General features: G+C 51.2%; 1 protein-coding gene across 4 annotated transcripts in view; it reads left to right on the plus strand.

Moving 5' to 3' along the window:
* The window catches only part of LOC138070571 (transforming acidic coiled-coil-containing protein 2-like), a 154,370-nt gene that overhangs the window by 57,717 nt on the left and 74,292 nt on the right, over positions 1–22,361 (plus strand). For 3 of the 4 annotated variants that reach the window (XM_068961865.1, XM_068961863.1, XM_068961864.1), the window contains exon 1: positions 18,213–18,280. The exons of the other annotated variant lie outside the window; for it this stretch is intronic. In XM_068961865.1, the coding sequence (XP_068817966.1) occupies positions 18,213–18,280 (68 nt within the window). Of the gene's footprint in view, positions 1–18,212; positions 18,281–22,361 lie in introns of those variants that run through there. 4 annotated transcript variants of the gene reach the window in all.

The following is a 22,361-nucleotide window of genomic DNA, read 5'->3' on the forward strand; positions in this document are numbered from 1 at the left end:
ATGGCACGTGGGGTCTTCCTGGACCACGGGCGGATTGAACCCGTGTCCCCTGCATCGGCGGGCAGATCTTTAACCACTGGGCCACCAGGGAAGTCCTAATAGATTTCTTTTAAGAATAGTTTTAGATTTACCAGAAAACTGAGACGATAGTGTAGAGAGTTCCCATTTACACACGCATAGCTATCACTCACTCACTCACCATTTCCCCTGATACTAACACCTTAACAATGGCATGGTACATTTGATACAATTCGTGAACCAGTACTGACACATGATTAACTCAAGTCCATAGTTTCTTCCGATTTCCATATTTTTTTCTCCTAATATCCTTTTTCTGTCTCAGGACCCCATCCAAGACACGACATGGCATTTAGTCTTCACGTCTCCTTAGGTTCCTCTTGGCTGTGACAGTTTCTCAGACGTTCATGTTCATAGTGACCTTGACCATGTTTGTTCTGAGGAGGACGGGTCAGGTGTTTTGTAGGATGTCCCATAGTTGAGATTTGTCTGGCATTTTTCTTCTGATCAGACTTAATGGGGTGTGGGGAGGAAGGGCACAGAGGTTAAATGCCGTTTTTCATCACATCATGTCAAGGGTGCTTACTCTCAGTGTGGTTTATTTCTGTTCGTGTTGACCTTGATCGCTCGGCTGGGGTCGTGTTTACCAGATTTCTCCACTGTCAAGTTTCTCTTTTTTACCCCCTAACATATTGCCCTCTTTGGAAGGAAGTCACTTGTGGGCATACCTCAAGACTGGAGCATTGTACCCCTTCTTTTACGGGGATTATCTATCCACAAATTTTTGGAAATTTATATGGGAGATTTGTCTCTTCTCCCTCATTTATTAATGTATTTAGTCATTTATCTATATCACTGTGGACTCAAGGGTGTCTATTTTATGAGTTATACAGTACAATACTACTTTATTTGGTTGCTCAGATTGTTGTTCCAACTTTGACCACTGAACCTTTGGCGCTTAGGGCTTTATTTTAAGGAGGTCCAGAAGCCCCAAGGCAGGCAGAGATTTGAGCAGATTTGCATTTTTGAAGGATCTCTCCAGCTGCTTGGCAGGGCAGGAGTGGTTTCAGGGTGGATCAGGGCCCCCAGGGTTTAGGGCTCTGTGTCCTGGCCCAGTGGATTGGATGGGACTGGGGCAGCTGCGGTCTCATCGCCCTAAGTACATCTCAGCTGTGCCTTCTGCGTTGCCAGCTCCACCCTCCACCCTTTCCCTGGCTGCTTTTTACAATGGGGCTGTGGCCTGGATCCAGGGATCCACATAAATCCTGTCTTTTTGCCTTTGCCTGGTCCTTGGAAGTTTTCAAAGCAAGTTTCAAAAACGCACAGATGAAAATTTCATTTCACTGAGATGGAGGTTGTTATTCAGGTCTAGGCTAGAGTCCGAGGTCCCTTCTGGTCTCATGATTCAGAGATATATCCTTCATCAGTACGATTTCCAGGTTTACCTGGTGGCTCAGTCGGTAGAGAGTCTGCCTTCCATGCAGGACGTCTGGGTTTGATTCCTGGGTCGGGAAGATCCCCTGGAGGAGGAAATGGCAACCTACTCCAGTATTCTTGCCTGGAAAATTCCATGGACAGAGGATCCTGGTGGGCTACCGCCCTTGGAATCACAGAGAGTTGGACACGACTGAGCAACTAAACCACCCCCAGTGCCCGTTTCCAGCCAGGCCTCTCTCCCTGGAGCTGGCACACGCTCTGTGTGTTTTTGTGTTTTCTCCATGCTCAGGCGACTGCGGTGGCTTTGTCTTCCCCTTTTTGGGCTTGGAGGGGACCAGGAGGGCATTGAGACCCGGCATCTTAACAAAGAAAGCCCAAGGCACATCTCATTACAGAATCGACAGATGTTCTGTTCTTGCAAGCACGCTGGGTGACTTCCTGCAGCTTCCTCCTGCTTCTGATGGCTGTTGTGGAAATGATGACATCAACCCGCATTTCCAGTGCAAATGGCTTTCCTCCGGGGTTTTCCCACTCCACCCCTCCCCCGTGCCCATTGCTAATCATTAGGCCGCAAGCCTCGGGGAGAACAGATGTGACTTTGACAGAGTCCAAGGGAGGGGAGGAGGAAAGAGAGCTTCAGTTTCTCTGCTTCCCAACCCTGCCCGAAGCAAAGAGCTCGTCCTGGGAGGGACACTGTCCCCCAAGGTGGCAGAGCTCCGACAGGCCCTCCTTGCTCCTGCAGCACGACCCGTCTGTGGCCTTTGTGCTCAGCAGACACTCTGACCTACTAAAACTGTTTGGAAGGCGTTATGCAGCAATTAATTGAGCTTTGAGAGGCTGAAGCCAGGCACAGCGTCTGAAGATAAAGCATTTCTAGGAATGCAGGTCCAAAGCCCTCACTGTTACCAAGGCAGCCACCACTGACCCCAGGTCTTGGGACCTCGGGGGGCTTGTCGCAAAGAGCCTACTGTGTTGGCGCATGGGCCAGGCAGACGTGAGCCTGAGTACACATCAGAGCTGACCTCCCACTCTGCCTGCCGGGGACGGTTGTCCTTAAGGAAACGGTAACTTGGAAACCTGGCCAACGGCTGCCTGCACGGCCAGGAAGGAACGAGACGGGGGGCGGGAGCGGGCAGCTGAGCTTCTTGCAAGGAGGAAGCTCGTTCCATGTTGATGCAGGAAGGCCAGGGAACAACATCCCTGAAAAACACCACCCTGAACACAGCCGGGGGTTTGGGGAGAGGCAGGCGATCTGGGCTCACCAGGGCGTCTGGTGAGATGTCCCCAGCCCCTGCTTGCCATCGGCAGCCCCCAAGAGCTCTTGGCTCTGTCAGTCCTTCTGGATTTGAGAGCTTTGCCCAGAAGGAGAGGGAGCAGAAAGCTCGGCTCCCTGGCCCCACCTAGGGTGGTCCTCTCCTCCTGCCAGGTCTGGGGAGCGGGCCCCTTGAGAAATACTGCACATCCTTGCACACAGAGCCAGTTCATTTGTCCACTCACAGCTCAGTGGTTCATTTTGTAGGTGGTGGTTTAGTTGCTAAGTCGTGTGCAACTCTTGTGGTTCCATGGACTGTAGTCCGCCAGGCTCCTCTGTCCATGGGATTTCCCAGCCAAGAATACTGGAGTGGGTTGCCATGTCCTCTTCCAGGGGATCTTCCCGACCCAGAGATCAAACCCCTGTCTCCTGCATTTGCAGGTGGATTCTTTACCGCAGAGCCATCAGGGTCTTGGGTTTGCTGATGATGAGCCGCTGCACCAAGCAGAATGGGGTCTGATCCAGCCTCATGGTCCATTTCAGCCACTCTCCTGCCTATCAGACCCGCTTCTTGCAGGGCAGCCTGGGCGTGGCTATGTTGCCAAGCATCCCCATTCTGGCGGGACCAGCAGAGGCCGTCTGATCTGGGCCCCCCGGCTTTCAGTCATTCTCAAGAACAGGCCCCGGTGTTTGTGAGCTGCTCGGCTTCCCATTGTTTGTGGCGGGCATGTCCGGGAGCTACACCTGACTGACTTCAGCCCCGGGAGCCCAGGGAGGGAGGGAAGCTGGTACCCTCTTTCCAAACGCAGTGCAGCAGAAGGTGGACTCCCCAGTCTGGGCGGAGCCTGCATGGAGTGGGTCGCCCCATGCTCCAGCCCTCAAATTCTTCTTCCCATTTCTGGGGGGTGACAGAGAGCGGGCCACCGAGCAGTGCTCCCCTGACCCTGCTTATTGGGGCACAGCTGGGACATCCCTGCTCTGGGCTGAAGTCCCAGGACCGTCTCCAAAGCCTGGAAGGGAGTCCGACCTGATTTGGGGCTCAGTGAGGAGCAGGGGGTGGCCTTGGAAGTTTGCGGAACCAGTGAGGGCCTGCCTGGCCCAGCTCCGGTTTGGTGGGAGGTATCAGGGCAGCGAGAAGCCTGCAAGCTCACTCCCCATTCCCAGTGGTGTCCCGGATCCTATGTTAGGTTGGCTGCCACTTTATAATTGTAGATTTTGCATTTCAAGGGGCTGCTTTTCTTCCAAACCAAGGATATGCCTTTAAACCCTCAGACCCAGCAGGAGGCATAAGCGGGGTTGCCAGGAGCAGGTGGAGAAGTAGACCCCCGAATTGAAGGAGGAGCCGGGAAGCAGACAGGACCCAGGCAGGCAGGGTGGGGGAAGGGCTCCTTGTCAGGACATGCTCAGCTCAGGGCCCCCATCTCCAGTTGCTGGGCCTTTGTAGGTGAGTCTGTTTCTGTTACACTTTGACTCTGGGGATGAAGTTGCAGGCGCGATGCTCTCAGCGGCAGGACGTGCTGAGTGCGCTGAGTCTCAGTGGTCCTGTAGTGTGTCTTCTGCTTTGTTTCTGTCCATCTGTCCGTCTGGACATCCCCTATCCAGTCCTCCACTCATTTGTGTCCGTCCACCCACTCAGCCCACACATCCTGGGTGGATTCTATGCCGTATCCCGTGTATGGCACAGCACAGGAAACGGTGCATAAAGTCGGAGAGATGGGCTCCTGGCCCATCTGTGAGCTATGTGACCTTGGACAAGTTACCCAACCACTCTGAGCCTTTGTTGACCCGTCTGTGAAATCAGTCTAGGTAGTACCCACCTCTTGGAGGTAACTGTGAGGAGTAAATGAGGTCAGTGAAAAATGCTGCCTGGTGCTCCACAGGTGAAAAGTGAAAGTTGCTCAGTCATGGCCACAAGGGAAGCCCAACAATACTGGAGTGGGTAGCCTATCCCTTCTCCAGGGGATCTTCCCAACCCAGGAATCGAACTGGGGTCTCCTGCATTGCAGGTGGATTCCTTACCAACTGAGCTATCATTTCATCAGCATCAACTCCCCTGATGCCCAGAGATGCTGGGAGAACGGGGGCAGACAGAGAAGGCTGTTCTGTAGACAGACACAGTGTGATCAGCATGTAGGCTCTCCAGCAGAGTTAAGAACAGAGGACCCAGCAGAGCCAGGCTGGAAGGCACCTCGGGGAGGGGGGACCACACATGCAAGGCCTGGTGGGAGGCTCAGCAGTTTCCAGCAGCAGGTTGGGAGAGGCCTAGAGGGACCAGGAGGAGGATGTGGCAGTGATTTTCAGATCTGCAGCCAGGCTGGGAAGTTCCATAAGTGAAAGGATTGTCTCCTCTTTTTAAGCAGGGGACAGTCACGACCGGATTTAGTCTGGGGAACTGTCTCTGGAGGCCAAGGGGAGGGTGGATGGCGAGGAGAGGCTGGAAGTCTCTGGACCACTGGAGTTCTTACCATGGTCCAAAGGGAGGCGATGGTGGCCTCAACTAGGGCAGTGGCCATGGGATTGGAGAGGATAGGAGTTGGTCTTTCGGGCTTGCGTTCGTTCATTCTGCTGTGGGCTGGCTTGAAGCTGGGGGCTGGGGATATAGTGGTGCCCCCAAAGACACAGGCACATTCTTCTGAAGGGGACCCCGCAGGAATGGCCATTCCCGGCTGGACTGTGATTCTGGGCAGGAGCTCCTGGACGAGTCTCCCGGTCTCCGAGGCCCTCTCCCAACATTTCCTCCCATCCTACCCGGGCTGGGCTCAGGGTGGAAGGGTGCAGGGCCCACATGGTTCCACCTAGGACAGAGCCCCTGGTGTTTCCTTCTGGCTCCTTGGGGATGACTCGCCCACCTTGTGACCCACCTCAGCAGCCCTGATCCCAACTCTGTCTAAAAACCATCTCGCTGAGCACCATCATCCCCCGGTGGCTTCACGAAACCACAGAGTCTGAGGCCTTTCTCAGGTTTCCATAACACGGCTCCCCATTTTTATTGTCCCCATTGTATAGATGGGAAAGCTGAGGCTCAGTGAGGTCAGGGCCTTGCCTAAGGTCACAAGCTCCTAGAGCAAAACTGAGGTGGGAGGCGTTTGGGTTGGGTCATCTCCGGGACTCCTGCAGGATGCCTGCCTGCTTCTGACGCCTAAATGAGGCGCTCTGGGCTTGGTGTCCCAGAGATGCTGTTAAGAGTCAGTGAAGCAGGGACACGGAGTCCTCCACTGGACAGAGTGACTTGCTTTTTCACCAAACAGCTGCAGCAGCAGGTAATCTGGATGGGCACTTGCTATATACCTGGCACAGCTGTACTAAGGACTTTTCATGTATCATCTCATTTAAATCTTACACTGTCCCTGTTGGTGGGAAGGTACGATCACTATCATTTCCATTGCACACAGGAGAAAACAGGAACAGGAGGGTTAAGTAACTTCGTTGGGTCAGTTTAACGATTCAGATGAGTGAAAACACTCCCCACTCACCTTTTTGATTGAGCTGTCTGGGGAAGAGAATTTAAGCCAGACTTCGTTCCTGGGCACCCAGCCTGGCCGTCTCTCTGAGTATCACACACACAGAAATCAGGACTTGCCATCGAGGAGGGTGATGAGGTTGGTGGCGGGGCTGGCACTTGCATGGGATACCAGCGAGAAGATGTATCCTTGGGATCACTCCGCTGATCCTCCTTCAGCTCTGGCCTCACTGGGAAAGGACTCTGGTTTCTGCCTCTCTCCTCTGTGTCTCTTAAGTACAGATCTGTCCACCCATCTGTCCATCCACAGCTGTTGAAGGTCTCCGAGCGCTGGCAGTGGGCATTCTGTGGGGCATGTGGGGGGCGTGGCCTCAGCCCTCCGGGAGTGGACCTGGCCCAGACCTCTGCTTTGTAAGGAGAAGCTGGGTGCTGGTGAGGGGGCTGGGGATGGCAGCCACCCTAGTTTGTAAGGGTCAGAGCAGGCCCCTCTGGAGAGCGAAGCTGACCTTCCAGAAACCAGGAACCTTTGGTACCCCTGATGCTAGGGGACCAGAGGCATGTTCCCAGGCTGGACAGTCACTGCCCCATGGAAATGTTCACATAAAGTAGGACCCCTTCGTCTTTCTGGATTAATGGCTTAAAGAGATGCAAAAACAATAATAATAATGTGACTATACCATGCACTTAACTCTGCACTGAGCTTTTTATAAGTCATCAGCCTCTGAAAGCTGTCAGGAGACCTAGAAATGTCTCTTACACATTTTCTTAAAGTCAATGGGATGAGGCAGAATTGGGTCAGTCTGTTGTCATGGAAAGACTGTCTTCCCGTGGAGAGCTCAATTCTTAAAAATCTGAGTATTGGGGTAAAATAATCCCTTTTCCTCAGGCACGGTTAAAAGCTAATTACATCCAGTGACAGATAGGCAAGTGCCTTGGGAATTACACAGACAGAGCCTGTGGGGTGGTTATGAAAAGAAGGATGCATTTTTAGGGTTTGGTAGCACATGGGTGGGCACACACATGCCTGCATGCATACACACTCACACTCATTCACCCCCTCTGCTCTCAGATGCTATGCTAATTATCTCTCAGAAGATGCTCACGGCTGCTATTTCTGGCCCAGCCGTTCTGGATTTCTCTTCTGTCCCAGAGCCTTGAGTCAGCAGTTCTGGGCCTCGGTGCTTGGTTTCCACTGCTCCACTCACAAGTAGGGCAGTCCCGTGTCAGGCTCTGTGTCAAACCGCTCGTCGGGGGTGGGAAGGAAGTCAGTGATTCCAGACTAGCTGACAGCCTGGCCGCCTTCCTGAAGGGGCCGCTGCTCCAGGGCAGGGGTCATCCCAGGGACCCAGCGAAGCGAGGGCCACAGAGTCCAGCACTCCAGCCTGCGCTTGTTTGCGTTTCCATCTTGGAAGCGTTTCCCCACTGAACGGCCACGGTGGTGCCGCTGAGGAGAGACCTCCCCCAGTCCAGACAGGTGGCACCTGCACTTCTCAACCCATTTCTCCAGTCCGGCTTCGGAAAGCAGCTTTGCTGTCCATTTTGGCAGCGGTGAGGTTCCCTCTCTGTTTACCCCTGGATGTTCTCTTTAAAAGGCCTCTTATTCCTGGTACACAGTAGCCTCTAAAACCAGTAAGCTTAAGCTCTAGAGGAATTCTCTGGATTAACACCTCGACAGTCCAATCAAATACAATATTTAAGCCTTTCTAACAAGGACTGAAATGTTTTTACAGTGCTTTTGCAATATTTGGTTCTTCTTGGAAACAGTTCTCTGGGAAGAAAGATGGATTTCACTGGTTATGTTTTTGGCCCCAAACAGTCAGCTGGTTCTCTGTTCCCAGGCTTGAATGAAACTCCACTATTTCTACGCAGAAGCTTGCCCTCCGGAGGTTGGAGTTTTATTTGGCCAAATGTCTACCTGTTTGCTTTTGCCTATGATCTTAAACTTAGTTGGTAAAATTAGCTACAGGAAAGAGTCCAGATTATCTAAAGAAAACTGTTCCCTGAGAAAGGCCACTTAACATGAAACCACTTACTGAATCGAACTTTTAAGGTGATTGTGTGGAAAATGTTTGATTGGGACTTGATGTTGAAGAAAGAAGTGAAAAAATTATGAAAATGATTTATATTTAACAGAATGCGGACTTTAATGATAACCACATGTTAATGCTTAGCATGAACAAAGAATTTTGGCCATATTTTTCTGGCAGATTTTCAGACTCTCATATTCTTCACACTTGACTCCTGCATCTCAAGAACAGAGTCACTTTTAACCTAAATGCTTCAGTTTTAACATAAATGTTTCATTTAATATACATGCTTCAGCAGTTTTCTGAAGGGCTCTTTCCTTTCTTGGACGTCCTCTCTTGGAAGCTACCTTCTTCCTCATCTTTGAGAGTTTTTCCTCTTCAATTGTTCACAGATCGCCATTTCTGAACGGCTCTGGGTGGCTTTTGAGCAAGTCCTCAGGATCAGATTCGTCCACTTCATGGTGTCCTGCAGCTTCTGCTAGGTTTGCAGTTGTCTTTGCAGTTGGTGGTGTATGCTGCTGCTGCTGCTGCTAAGTCGCTTCAGTCATGGCCGACTCTCTGTGACCCCATAGACGGCAACCCACTAGGCTTCCCCGTCCCTGGGATTCTCCAGGCAAGAACACTGGAGTGGGTTGCCATTTCCTTCTCCAATGCATGAAAGTGAAGAGCGAAAGTGAAGTCGCTCAGTCGTGTCTGACTCTTAGCGACCCCATGGACTGCAGCCCACCAGGCCCCTCCGTCCATGGGATTTTCCAGGGAAGAGTACTGGAGTGGGGTGCCATTGCCTTCTCCGGTTGGCGGTGTATATTTCCCCACAATCAACACTGGCAAGGACTTGTGAAGCCAGGAGGATGTGAGGGACAGCTGAGTCCAGAAGTGGTTGCTTTGTTGATGAACATCTTCCAAGGCTGACCTTTGCTTCCTCTTTGTAACCTTTGCCTTATGTAACTATAGAAACATTTGAGTCTTTTCGGGAGCATAGATGGGGAGACCCTCTCTGTAGGATGGGACAACCAGAAAAATATCCTCAGGGAAGTTCATTTATTTTTTCAATATCGTTTTTTGATGTGGACCATTTGTAAAGTTTTATTGAATTTGTTACAATATTGTTTCCGTTTCATATTTTGTTTTTTTGGCCATGAGGCATGTGGGATCCTAGCTCCCTAACCAGGGAGCAAACCCTCACCCGCCTGCACTAGAGGGCAAATTCTTAACCACTGGACCACTGGGGAAGTCCCTATCCTTCCCAGAACTTCTGATTTTATTAATTGCTGGAGGAGCTGGGTAGCTGCTGGTGTGCTTGCTGAAGTAGCCACATGAAACTGAAGGTCGTGTTGGTGGAAGGATATTGTTGATGGCACTGTCTCCTGTATGCACCATCTTCTGATGGAGAACCCATAGGAGTGAACATATTGAGAATGGCAATCATGCAAAAAGCTGTTTATCCGTGAAATGGCCTTAAAAAAAAATCTGCTGGGTTTTATGAATTGTGTAACTGAAAAGGATTGTTTCTCTTTTTGCTTTTTGTTGTTCACTTGGTCAGTCGCATCTGACTCTTTGCGACCCCATGGACCAGCACACCAGGCTCCCTGGTCCTTCACTATCTCCCAGAGTTTGCTCAAAGTCATGTCCATTGAGTTGGTGATGCCACCCAACCATCTCATTCTCTGTCGTCCCCTTCTCCTCCTGCCTTCAATCTTTCCCAGCACCAGGGTCCTTTCCAATGAGTCAGTTGGTCACATCAGGTGGCCAAAGTATTGGGGCTTCAGCTTCAGCATCAGTCCTTCCAATGAATATTCAGTGTTGATTTCCTTTTTGCTTTGGCTGCTCCAGGCCTGCAGCTGACTCCAGCCAGGGCTCAGGTAAGTCCTTTCAGGATAAGCTCACTCTCTCTGGCTTTTATCTAACTTTTCTTTCAAGATTCTTTTGCTGTCTTGAGTTGCAAGCTTGAGTCATTTCTTGAAATGGTAGGATATATTTTCTAAAATGTTATCTCAAGAGTGTCTTCTACCATTTCCATCTCAAAAGAGCTGAATTTATTTGGTAAAGAAAGAAGGACTTTAAGGCTTTTATTTAATCTTTTGGGATGTGGTGTTTGTGTTACTGATTTCTTTTTCATATGCGATGAGACTTCTTAATACTGTGCTGCCCTAACTTGTGCATAGCACTGGGTTTTAATGTTGGCCTGCTTTCCTTCCTTCTTGTAGGAATCAAAGATGTAAAATGTATCCTGAATTCTTAATTTTAAAATAAAAGTGAGTCTTGGGACTTCCCTGGTGGTCCAGTGGTTAAGATTCCACCCTCCCAATGCAAGGGTCCGGGGTTCGATCCCTGCTCAGGGAACTAGATCCCTATATGCTGCAGCTAAAGAGCCTGAATTCAGCTATGAGAATCCTGCATGCTACAACTAAGACCCAGTGCAGCCAAAAAAAAAAAAAAGATGAGTCTCTTTACTGATGAGAGATGTCTTTACTGATTCCTTTTCTAGCACATTCTGGGTTTCCTTCCTGGATTTGCTCAAACTCATGTCCATTGAGTCAGTGATGCCATCCAACCATCTCATCCTCTATTGCCCCCTTCTCCTCCTGCCTTCAATCTTTTGCAGCATCAGAGTCTTTTCCAATGAGTCAACTCTTTGCATCAGATGGCCAAAGTATTGGGGCTTCAGCTTCAGTCCTTCCAATGAATCTTAGGGATTGATTTCCTTTCAGTTTGACTGGTTGAATCTCCTTGCTGTCCAAGGGATTCTCAAGAGTCTACTCCAGCACCACAGTTTGAAAAGCATCAGTTCTTTGGTGCTCAGCCATCTTTATGATCCAACTCTCACATATGTACAGGACTACTGGAAAAACCATAGCTTTGACTATGCAGACTTTTGTCAGCAAAGTGATGTCTGCGTTTTTTAATATGCTGTCAAGGTCTGTCATAGTTTTCCTTCCTAGGAGCGAGCATCTTTTAATTTCATGGCTGCATCATAACAGAAATGAATTTTTCCCCCAGGAAGAGGAGCTGTTGGAGTGGTCCTTGCTTGAAAGGATCTTTGAAAGATCTCAGGTGTAAATATGGTAAAGGAGGTGAAAAAAAAATATAGATCAGCCCTTTTCAAAGAATGAGCAAGAGAACGCTGGAAAAGATGGGGTTCTACCTGAGCTGGCTCTTCAACCCAAGTTAAGCACTCAGACTCCCCAGGGTGACCACATGAGATGTAATGTTGGAGTGTAAAAGATGGTCAGACTTGAAAATGAGGGAACCTGACAGTGAGCTCAGTTGCTCAGTCGTGTCCAGCTCTTTGCAACCCCATGGACTGTAGCCTGCCAGGCTCCTCGATTCGTGGGATTTTCCAGGCAAGAATACTGGAGTGGGTTACCATTTCCTACTCTCGGGGAATTTTCCCGATCCAGGGATCGAACCTGAGTCTCTTGCATCTCTTGCGTTGGCAGATGAATTCTTTACCACTGAACCACCTGGGAAGCCTGACAAGCTCCTCCCTTTTCTCTGTTCATCGTAAGAATGAAGACTTGTGCCAGGGCAGGCAGGAGAGCAGGGACACCAGACACAGGCACAGGATACAGTGAGATTCTGATGAGGCGAGAAAGCACCAAAGCTAAAATTTGCTGGAGGTAGCGCATGGCGGGGACATCTGTGGGCTGGAGGAGACTTACCCCTTGTAGAAGCTGACCAGGAGCTGGGCCCTGATGCATAGGAGGAATGGGGGGACCTGAGCCCTGTTCCGGTGCAGGATGGACCCAATATTAGGGTCAAGGCCAGGATATCGAATTGGGACTTTCTCCTGAAGGCAGCAGACAACTTTTGGAGCATGGCTCTGCGACATAAAAGCTGTGTCTTCAAAAGCCCAGGGAAATGGACCCCAACACATAAAACCTGGATGGATAAAGTGCTAGCAACGTGCCACTCTTGACCTGCAGGCTGGTCTCCTGTTTGCTGGTCAGCTTCGTTTGTCTCAGGCTCCTGTTTACCTCGGTTGCTGAACATGGGCCTGAACTTGGGTCTGAAATCAAACGGCTCCCAGCTCTTACAGCTGGGAAAAAAATAAAAGTATTTTGTCTTTTAAATTTTATTTATTTGGCTATGCCGGGTCTCAGTTGGGATCTTCGATTTTTGTTGCGGCATGTGGGATCTAATTCCCTGACTGGGGAACGAACCTGGGTCCCCTGCACTGGGAGCATGGAGTCCTAGCCACTGGACCACCAGGAAAGCCCGCAGCTCTTGCAGTTTTAGGCAAGGCAGTGACGAGCTGGGTGGAGCTGTGGGGTGTGCAGCTGGACTTTCTGGGTCTCAGATGAAGGAACAAGTTGCAAGCGGGTGGCGATGCTGGAGCCTGTGGAAAGGTCGGCTTCCTGAAGAGAAGCTCCACGTGGTTTTGTGCAGCCTCTCTGCTGTCCCCCCACTAGCTGCCGCCCCCTCCTCCCCCCATGATGGTGAAGGCGAGAGACTTGAAGAAACAGGACCTTGCCCGGGCCCATTTTCCATCTGTATTTACATTCCCAGTGCTCTCCAGATGGATTTTCCTGTGATCTGACCTACTTTCTGTTAGCAAGTGTGCACAGGCTAATTAGCAGCACAGGGGTCCATTGGTCCTGTTTGGAGAGCATTGCTGCTATGGCAACTGGAGACTGCCCTGAGGCTGGATACAAAGATAAAGCCGCTTAAGTGTGTTTTCCTTGGGGTGTCAGAGGTGCTTCAGATTACTTGCCCTTTCTGACTATGTGTGGTTCAGTCCCTTGGACCGGAGTGGGATTTCAGTCTATATCATATACCTTATCTCTCAGCTACGGGATTGGGCAGGTTTGCTGAACTTGTGTCAGGAAGTCACTTGAGATCAGATTCATCTTCTAGAGGCCAGGCAAATGCTAAGTGCACTAGTATGTGTGGAATCTCTAATTGTTCTAGAAATGATGGGTGCATTCTTTGATTTATCTAGGTTTCTAGGATGTCTTGGGGCCGTCAGTAGGAGGGTTGGCAGTGGAGCCCATCTAAGCGGGCTTAGCCTACCTCTAGCATCCTCGAATATGCGTGCTCTGGTCCAGAAGCTGACAGAGGGAGGGGCCTCCCTGGTGGCTCAGTGATAAAGGATCCACCTACCAATGCAGGAGACGCAGGTTCCATCCCTGATTTGGGAAGATCCCCTGGAGAAGGAAATGGCAACCCCACTCCAGTATTCTTGCCCAGGAAATCCCATAGACAGAGGAGCCTGGTGGGCTACAGCCCATGGAGTCGCAGGAGTCAGACACGACTTACCAACAAGGGCCGTGGTTAGAAAGTCTGGGCATCCCTGATTTGGTGGAGAGAGGAGGTGCCCTGTTGTGGCGGCCTCTGCCCCTCCCTGGGTGGCCCGGGTAGAGTCTGGAGTGTGGGCTGGGCGTGAAGAGGCGGTAAGGAAGGGAGGAGCAGGCCGCCTGAGAGCAGCGCCTGGGAAGGAAGGGCGGGACAAAGCAGAGCGCACTGACAGGTTGTCTGCAGCCTCAGCTCCAGCCAAGGGCCTAGCCCAAGTGAGTGCTCAGTGCAGGTTTGAATACACTAGGGAATGTGTGATTGCAAGGCTAGCTGCTTGCATTTTAATAATTTGGGGTGGAATCTGTGCTTTCTTATTGTGCAAACCCATTATTTAGCTTCCTTGGCCATCACTTGGGGTGGGGGTGGGTGAGGAAGAGAGGATTTGGAGCAGTAAACAGGCCAGAGTGGGATGTAGCCAGTGGTTCCTGTGGAACAAGAACCCAGGATCTATGATGCATTTGAGCTGGGTTACATGGCCCTGAAATTGTTTCGAATTTCCTTGTTCTAACTTGGAGAGTTGTTTCTTTCTTTCTTTTTTTAATCTTTTCCCTTCTTGTTAGTTATTCTTGGTCCCTTAGCACTGTATCTTAAACACCCTGTCTTGGTTGGTCCGCTTGGGCCGCTATAACACAAAGAACTTGGGCCTGATGACTTCAACAAAAACACTGATTTCTCACAGTTGTGAGGCGGGATCAGGGTGCGAGCATGGTCGGGTTAAAGAGAGCCCTGCTTCTGGTGTGCAGATGGTTGCCTTCTTGCTGTGTCCTTGAAACAGCAGAGAGAGAGATTATGTGTCTGTTTCTCCTTTTGTCGCTGTAGTTCTGTCTTTCTGTCTCTAAGTCGTGTCTGACTCTTTGCGACCCCGCAGACTGTAGCACGCCAGGCTTCCCTGTCCTTCACTGTTTCCCAGAATTTGCTCAGATTCATGTCCATTGAGTCGGAGATGCTAGACCCTTGTGACTTAATCTAACCCTAATTACATCCCAAAGGCCCCCTCCAGATACCATCAAATTGGATATCTGGGCTTCAGTATATGACATTTTGGGGGTAGATACATTGAGTCCATAGCACAGCTCTTTTCCTCTCTAATCACTCGCGCTCTCCATGGTTTTTATGTTTTCCTTTTTTTTTTTTTTTTCCTGTAGGCTGAATTACTAGATAGCCAAGCTTGTTTTATCATTATTTTTGGGCTGCACTGTGTGGCATGCAGGGATCCTCGTTCCCTGACCCGGGGTCAGACCCATGCCCCTGCAGTGGAAGTGTGGCGTGTTAACCGCTGGACCGCCAAGGAAGTCCTCAGGCTTGTTGTAAACTGTGTGTAAAGTAAACCATCAAATGTCTTAAATGAGAGTCTGAAAAGTTCTTCCAGAAGTTTATTATACAAACTAGTAACGCACGGATTTCAGTTGCACTGACCTCAACGGCATCCAGATTGTATTTGTTTTTCCCCTGGTTCTTGGCCATGTTGTTAACATCACTGCGATGGTGTCAGTGACACATAAATGAAGTGTCACTGGGTCGTAACTTTATGATTGTTGAGATTCTAAATAAAAGCCCTTCGCTGTAATGCACCCCATTTTCTATGTGGTGCTGTGCTTAGGGGAAAATGTTTCTAATAAAGAAGGAAAGAAAATTAACACCGCTCAAGCATCAGTTAGTCCTGGTCCCTGGATTTCATATATATAATTCAGTTTTCCCAATACTCTGCAAAACAGATGCTTTCTCTCTCTTGCCAGCTGAGGAAGCGGTGGTTCAGTACCATCAAGCAGTTGGCTCAAGGCCACACAGCAAATGAGGGAGAAGTCAGGATTTGACCTCCTGTCTCATTTCAAAGCCCTCTCTAGTTATTGCAGCAGACCCCTACCTGTTACGGATCAGGACACTTGGAAGGTTTTGTGCTTTTGTGTATCATGAGAAAAAATGAGCGGATGAGTTCTAATTGTTGTTTCTCATTTTTTTTCCCTGTGTATTTTCCTAGGATTGGGTTTGGCTGCAGGCCATACATACCATCAACGCCCAGGGAAGTGGTCACTTTCCTCACAAGGTGAAGTCTAGGCTTGTTGTTCTTCAGTCGCTAAGTTGTGTCTGACCCTTTGGGACCCCGTGGGCTGCAGAACACCAGGCTCCTCTGACCTCCACTGTCTCCCTGAGTTTGCTCAAATTCATATCCATTCAGTCAGTGATACTATCCAAGCATCTCATCCGCCATCGCCCGCTTCTCCTCCTGCCTTCAGTCTTTCCCAGCCTCAGGGTCTTTTCACATCAGGTGGCCAAAATATTGGAGCTTCAGCTTCAGCATCATTCCTTTCAGTGAACACTTGGGGTTGATTTCCTTTCGAATTGACTGGCTTAATCTCCTTGCTGTCTGAGGGATTCTTAAGAGTCTCCTCCAGCACCACAATTCATAAGCATCAATTCTTCAGCGCTCAGCCTTCTTTATGGCCCAACTCTCACAACCGTACATGACTACTGGAAAAACCATAGCTTTGACATAACGACCTTTGTCGGCAAAGTGATGTCTCTGCTTTTTAATATGCTGTCTAGGTTTGTCATAGCTTTCCCTAAGTTAACACTTATGAAGTTTTCAGCTCCACATGGTAAGGTTCTTTGGACTTCTAGCTGCATATGAGGCCCAAGAGGTCTGTTTTCTGATGAAAAAACAGACCCGCGGGGTGTCGAGAATGACTGGATGAGCAAAGCTCAGAATCCCTGCCACCAGGTGACTCCTGGCACTGACTGTGAGTGACAGGTCATGGGACGTGCTTTCAGGAGCAAGCCTGACCTAGCCACCCCCGACAGTCACCTTCTCTGTGAGACTGACAGGATCATTAGCTATTTTCATATAAATTTGAGAAAGTCAACCTTCTTAGTGTAGCCTGGACATTTCATGTTGTTGCAGCCCAGGAAACAATTTTGGCTTTCTGGGTCTCTGTTTGACACTAATTTTAAATATCAGCAGAGGAAAGTCAGCCCACCATGAAGCTCTGGAACCATCCTGACATTTGAGTCACAACTTCAAAAGTAGCTGTCCAAACATCCTCAGCCAGTTTTAGGAAACACTCAGTGTGTGTAGGATATTTCAGAATGTTTTGAGCAGTTTTGTTTCCATTTTATTTTTGTTTCGGCCATAATTTACATGCATTTTAGGCTGACTCTAAAGAAATGCTGGGAAAATGAAGATGAGTTTTCAACTTACACATCAGATGTGCTCAGTAGCTCAGTCTTATCTGACTCTTTGCGACCCCTTGGACTGTAGCCCACCAGGCTCCTCTGTCTCTGGGATTTCCCAGGCAAGAATCCTGGAGTGGGTTTCCATTTCCTCAGAGGTTCCACTTTAATTCCATTGTGAGTCTGATTGGAGCTCAGAATGGGGATGGACGGTCAGTTTCCAGGTGGGCCCCCAAACATCCTGAACCAAAAGGAGATGAAATCCTTCTTGAGTAGCCTGCAAGGAGGAGGCCCAGGAGCCCAAGGAAATCTGGAGGGTTTGGTAGCAGCCAGAGCCTGGTGAGGGGGCCTGGCTACTGGGGAACAGGTTACCGCAGCAGAGGAATGGGGGTAGGGGCTGGGGGCACAATACGGTGTCACAGACATTCCTGAAGCCCCGGTTTGGGCTCAGAATCACGGAGACAGATGGTTAGATCGTGTGTCATGGAGAGCTGCTTTTCCCCTGGACACTCTTGTGGTCTTAAAGGCCTGACACGGATGGGCCCTCTCAGCTGGCCTGACCTCTGATGGCTGGGAATGAGCCTTTGCAAGGGGCGTCTCCGTGGAGCCTTCTGTGGTGGCTAAAGATGGGAGGTGCTGCAGGCTTGCCCCAATCCGCCCTACCCCAAACTGTGTCCTTGGAGGCTGGGCCTGGGCTCAGGTGAGGTGGCTGGGGGGTAGCAGGGGGGGACCCGGGAGCCATCGCATCTCCCTGGTACAGGCCTCAGCCTGAAGGAGGCAGAAGCCACCGGGACACTGCAAGCGTCTAGCACATTTTCCGCTGCAGCCTGTTTACCTGCCCGCCCAGCCCTGGGAGAGTCCATTGCCTCCCTCCGGGAGGGGTGAGCCGGCCGGGAAGAGGATACCCTCCCCCGCCCCCTACCATGGTCCGCCTGGCCGGGACCACCGCGGCCCTCCCGCCTGGGGCCCCCGACTCCCGGGTCCGAAGTGTATTTGCATTTCCAAGCCACACAATGCCGGCGATCGGGGCGAGGCTGCGGAAGCCTGGGGGAGGCGACTCGGGGCTAGAGAGGGAGGGTCTTCGCCCGCCCTCCCCCTGGCCCGGTTTCCCGAGCCAGCACTGGAGCTTTGTGAAGATGCAGGCGTCGGGGGCTGCTAGCGGATGATGACATCACCGTGTCCTACGCGGGAGCCGAGCTGCCGGGGGCTTTAGGAGCAGATCCCTTCGGACCCCGCCGGCGCTCACGCTCACACTCGCGCGCCCCGGGCAGAGCCGCGCGCGCCGGCCACCCTCGCGCACACACTGGGGGCGCGCGCCGGTCACCCTCGCGCGCACACCTCCGTGGCGCTCGCTCCCCGGCCTCCGGCTCGGGCCCCAAAGCCGCAGCTCCCCGCCGCCGCCGCCGCCGCCGCCGCCCCGGATGCCAGCAGCTGCTCCCATCTGCAGTGCAGCAGCCCCGGCCGCCGGCCGGCCCACCCCGGGCTCCCGCTGGAAGTACCGTGCCAGGACGCTGGCCCTGCTCGCGGCTAGCCTGCACTCCAGGGCGCAGCGAGGATGGGAGGGTCGCAGTCTCTGCAGCCAGTCCCAGCCAGCGACCTGAACCAGGAGGCTTCCGAGGCAATGTAAGTGCTCCGCCCGTCGCCCCGGAGGGCCCCCCGAATCCTCCCAGGAGGAGAGGGTGCTGGGGCTTTGTTAGTATCCTCTCCCCTGATGCCCCGTGCAACCTGGAGCTGGGGCTGGCCCTGATGTTCTCGGGCAGCCTAGCGTGGTTTTTACCTGGTGGCTCCCCTTCTAGCGTTTCGCGCCCCCCTCTGGAATGAGCATCTTGCAGCCCCTGGAGATTCCTGGGGGCAGAAATGACCCTCCTGGAATTTGATGGTTGTTCAGCAGCCCAGTGCGTGCTTGGGGGGCTTCTCCCTGCATCTTAACACCTCACCCCGCCCCCCCCCCCGCCCCCGGCACAGTGGTATTTCCTGCAAAGGGAACAGCCGGGCATTAACAAGGGCCTCATGGGAAGAATCCTTGAGGGTGGCAGTGCCGTGCCCATGGAGACAGACCAGTTTAGGGGCAGCCACTCACATAGCTAGCTAGACGCATGGCGTGGAGCTTCGTTGCTAGACGTTCTGTCGGATTAACCCAAGCGTCCACACACTGACTGGAGAACATCGGAGGACAAGGCTGCTCGCTGTTATTAGTAAAGCCAGCCAAACAGTCTTGTCATTGGTCCATTGGTGGAAGCAGCATTTGACTGTGCATCCAGTTTCTGTAAAGCTAGAGCCAATGGGGCCTTTATACTGGATGGGTGTTTATTAGGACTTCCGTTTTTAAATAGTCATCTCCATTACCTACCTGGGCCTGTCTGGAGGATGGGGCTTATTGAACAGATCTGGCTGCAGGTCATCCCCTCCTTACCTGCTCTCCTTTCCCAAAGAGAAGAATGTGTTTCAGCGAAGAGTGTTCTGTGGGGGTTTGGGGGTGGGGAGGCAGTAAAGTGGGAGCCACTGATGTGTAGATGAAAGGACTTCAGGGATTGGTCTGTGTGTTGTAGTAGGGACGTGGGGTGCCATGTGGGGCTTCCTCACTCGTCCCTGTGCCTGGGGTTTCAATGAGGACCTGGCTCAGTGCGGTGATGTAATGCTAGGCTGAGCCTCGTGGTTTTCCAGGCTCCAGCTCTTTAGCGGTGAACCGTTCTAAAGAGCAGGTGTGCACCGATCATTTGTCTTCCTCCTTGTAGCTCGAGACAGCATCATCTTACAATGGAGGCGCGTTGTGTTGGAGGCTTTTCAGTGCCAGGAGCCCTGCGCTTTGCCTGCCCTGGTTTTCATTCGTGTGTAGTATTGTTCGATGCATGGAAATATGTACTACCACCTGGGACTTGAGCCTAAGCCGAAAAGAACAGTTCCAACCTATTTTTGAGAAGTCTCTAAATTGAAAATCAGTTAAAGAGTGGTAGGTGCTATTTGGCTACTGACCTAGCTAGCTGTCAGGGCTCCGATCTGTCTAAAAGCTTTCGGGAGACACGAAAAAGATAATGTGACCATGTGTTTGGGAAAATCCGCTCCTCAGCCATCAGGGATTCAGTTCACGTGTCCCCAGTGTCCCCGCCCTCTTTCCCAGTTGAGTTAATAAATGACCAGGGTTCTGTTGGCTGAGGGCTGAGTTGGGAGAGATTCTGTTAGATGGACGCTGGGTTAAGGTGTCCTAAGTCCACCCTAGGGGGATGTTATTGTTGTTTTAGTCACTAAGTCGTGTCTGACTCTTTTGTGACACCATGGACTGTAGCCCTCCAGGCTCCTCTGTCCATGGGATTTCCCAGGCAAGAATACTGGAATGGGTTGCCATTTCCTTCTCCAGGGGATCTTCCCAACCCAAGGATCGAACTCACATCTGCTCTATTGGCAGGTGGATTCTGAGCTACCAGGGAAGTGTGTGCTAAGTTGCTTCAGTCATGTCTGACTCTTTTTCGACTCTGTGGACTAGAGCCCACCAGGTTCCTCTGTCCATGGGGTTCTCCAGGCAAGCATGCTGGGGTGGGTTGCCATGTTTGACCCAGGGATCAAACCCACACACGTCTCTTATGTCTCACTGCATTGGCAGGCGGGTTCTTTACCGCTAGCGCCACCTGGGAAGCCCACCTACCAGGGTGTTTAAATGAAACTCCAGGCCAAACGGCCACGTTGTAATGGAAGCTCCTTCTCAAATATTGCCTGGATGAGCGGTCCATGTGTGCTAGCCAGAGTCTTCTCTCCTTGAAACTATTTCTGAAATGTCTTTAAATCTTTAAGAGAGTATATTTACTCCTTCACAGAATCCCACCCTCCATCCCCTAACCCTTTTGTTTTTTAAAAATGGAGAGAGTGGAAATGATTGGGGCTGGTTTCATACCTGGCAACTGTTCTCTAAAATCGCGTCTCTGCTGTCTGAATAACTGGAAGTTTTTCTACTATTGATTTGCTTATTTCCAGTCTAGAGATTTTAAAAAGTGTATTAAGAGAGTACCTTTCCATGCACCTAAAGTCACATGCTTGTGAAGAATAATAAGACAGGGTAGCCATGTGTGGTCTGTGGCAGGAAAGAAGCTTCCACTGCAGGATAATGCTGTCAGAACTGCAGGGGTGGAGAGGAACTCAGGGAGCACAACCTGCCTCAGTGGGGTACAGTCCATGACAGCTGGTAACTAGACTGAACATGTGTCTCTTTTTCTATGATGGTTCCCTGTGAAAGAGCAAATCAAGGAGGCCCTGGGTGTAAGAGTGAAACTGAAGACGGGGATGTTTTGAAATTCCCTGCAGAATATTTTCTCTATTAGTTGCAGGATTTCTGTGCTTCCGTATTCAGGTTTGGGGTGCCTTTGGGCAACTTTTGTAGCCCGACCTGATAGCTTCATTCTGTCCCCGGAGAGCAGTGGAATAAGGAAGGAGGAAGATGGGGAGTCCTGTGTCTCCCCTCTGGGGTGCAGCAGCAGACTGGAGGTGCAGGATGGCACATGGGATTGAGAGGGGAGGCGGAGATGGAGGTTCATGTGTTGAAATCCCTGTGACTCTTGGGATGGTCCACCCCTCCCGGGAGGGCAGCATCACCCTCCGCTTTGCTCCTTAGAAAGGCAGAATCAAAGGGCCCACCTTTGAGTCTAAGTCAGAATCTCCATTTAACCAGTGGTTTGTAAAGACGCCCAGATGACTTTTAGGCAGGAAAGTTTGAGAAGCCCTGAGCTTCTCCATCCGGGTGAGTCCCTCCATCTGGGTTCCTAAGAAACTGCTGGACACTTCTCTAACTGCCGCTTTCTTATCTGGAAAAGAAGTTCTGGTAGCAATAGTAGCCTTTGTTTCCAGATAGAAGACAGTGGGGTGGGGGGGTGGGCGGTGGTGGAGGAGTCAGGGAGAAGAGAATTCTGCTGCAGAAGACACTTACTTCTCAGCACGGACGGATGAGACACACACAGGAAAGGGACGGGAAGTACTTGCGTCAGTGTGATCTGAGTCCATCGATTAGACCCCGCCGCTGTGCCCTCCTTCCGCTGCAGCCCCATCGAGGCTGGGCTTCTGCTAAGAAAAGCAGCGTTAAATGCTCTGTCTTTTGTGCAGCCAGAGACCCCCATCCCGGGGGCTCCCTCTGCTTCCTGCAGATCCCCACACCCGGGCTCTGCAGGGACAGCCAAAGGCCGTCAGCATCTGAGGGTAAAACTGGTGGTTGTATGGGCGAGTTCAGCCTGCTTCAGCTGTGGAACCGCTCATGACCTGAAAAAAAAAAAAACAAACCACACAATCAAAATCACAAATAGGGAAACTGCTGCCTGTGTGGACCCGGGAGCAGCGAAATAGAAGGGCTGGGAGGGATGGCGGGAAGTGATGAAGGATGAAGCAACAGGCCGCAGTGATTGATGAGCAGGGGAGGGAAGGTTATAAAGACAGCGGGGAATACAACCAGAGGATTTATGCTTAGATGTCCAAGGAGAGGATGTGGCGTTTGCCAAGACAAGGAAGTGGAATTTGGGAGCGCATCTGGGGAAAGGTTGATGAGTTTGGGCTGGGATCGGAATTATAGCCGAGAGAGTGCCCAGGACCCGAGAGGCCCTGGGCACCAGCTGAGCACCAGGTGAGTGCTTCTGGGATGGGGTTGGAGCTCTCTGGGCGGCTCTGGTCACAGATGGGAAAGTGGAGTTTTGGTCTCTCCCATCCTCATGTGGCTCCTCTCCCTCTCAGT

The sequence above is a fragment of the Capricornis sumatraensis genome, chromosome 23 (assembly GCF_032405125.1).
Source record: "Capricornis sumatraensis isolate serow.1 chromosome 23, serow.2, whole genome shotgun sequence".
NCBI lineage: Eukaryota > Metazoa > Chordata > Mammalia > Artiodactyla > Bovidae > Capricornis > Capricornis sumatraensis.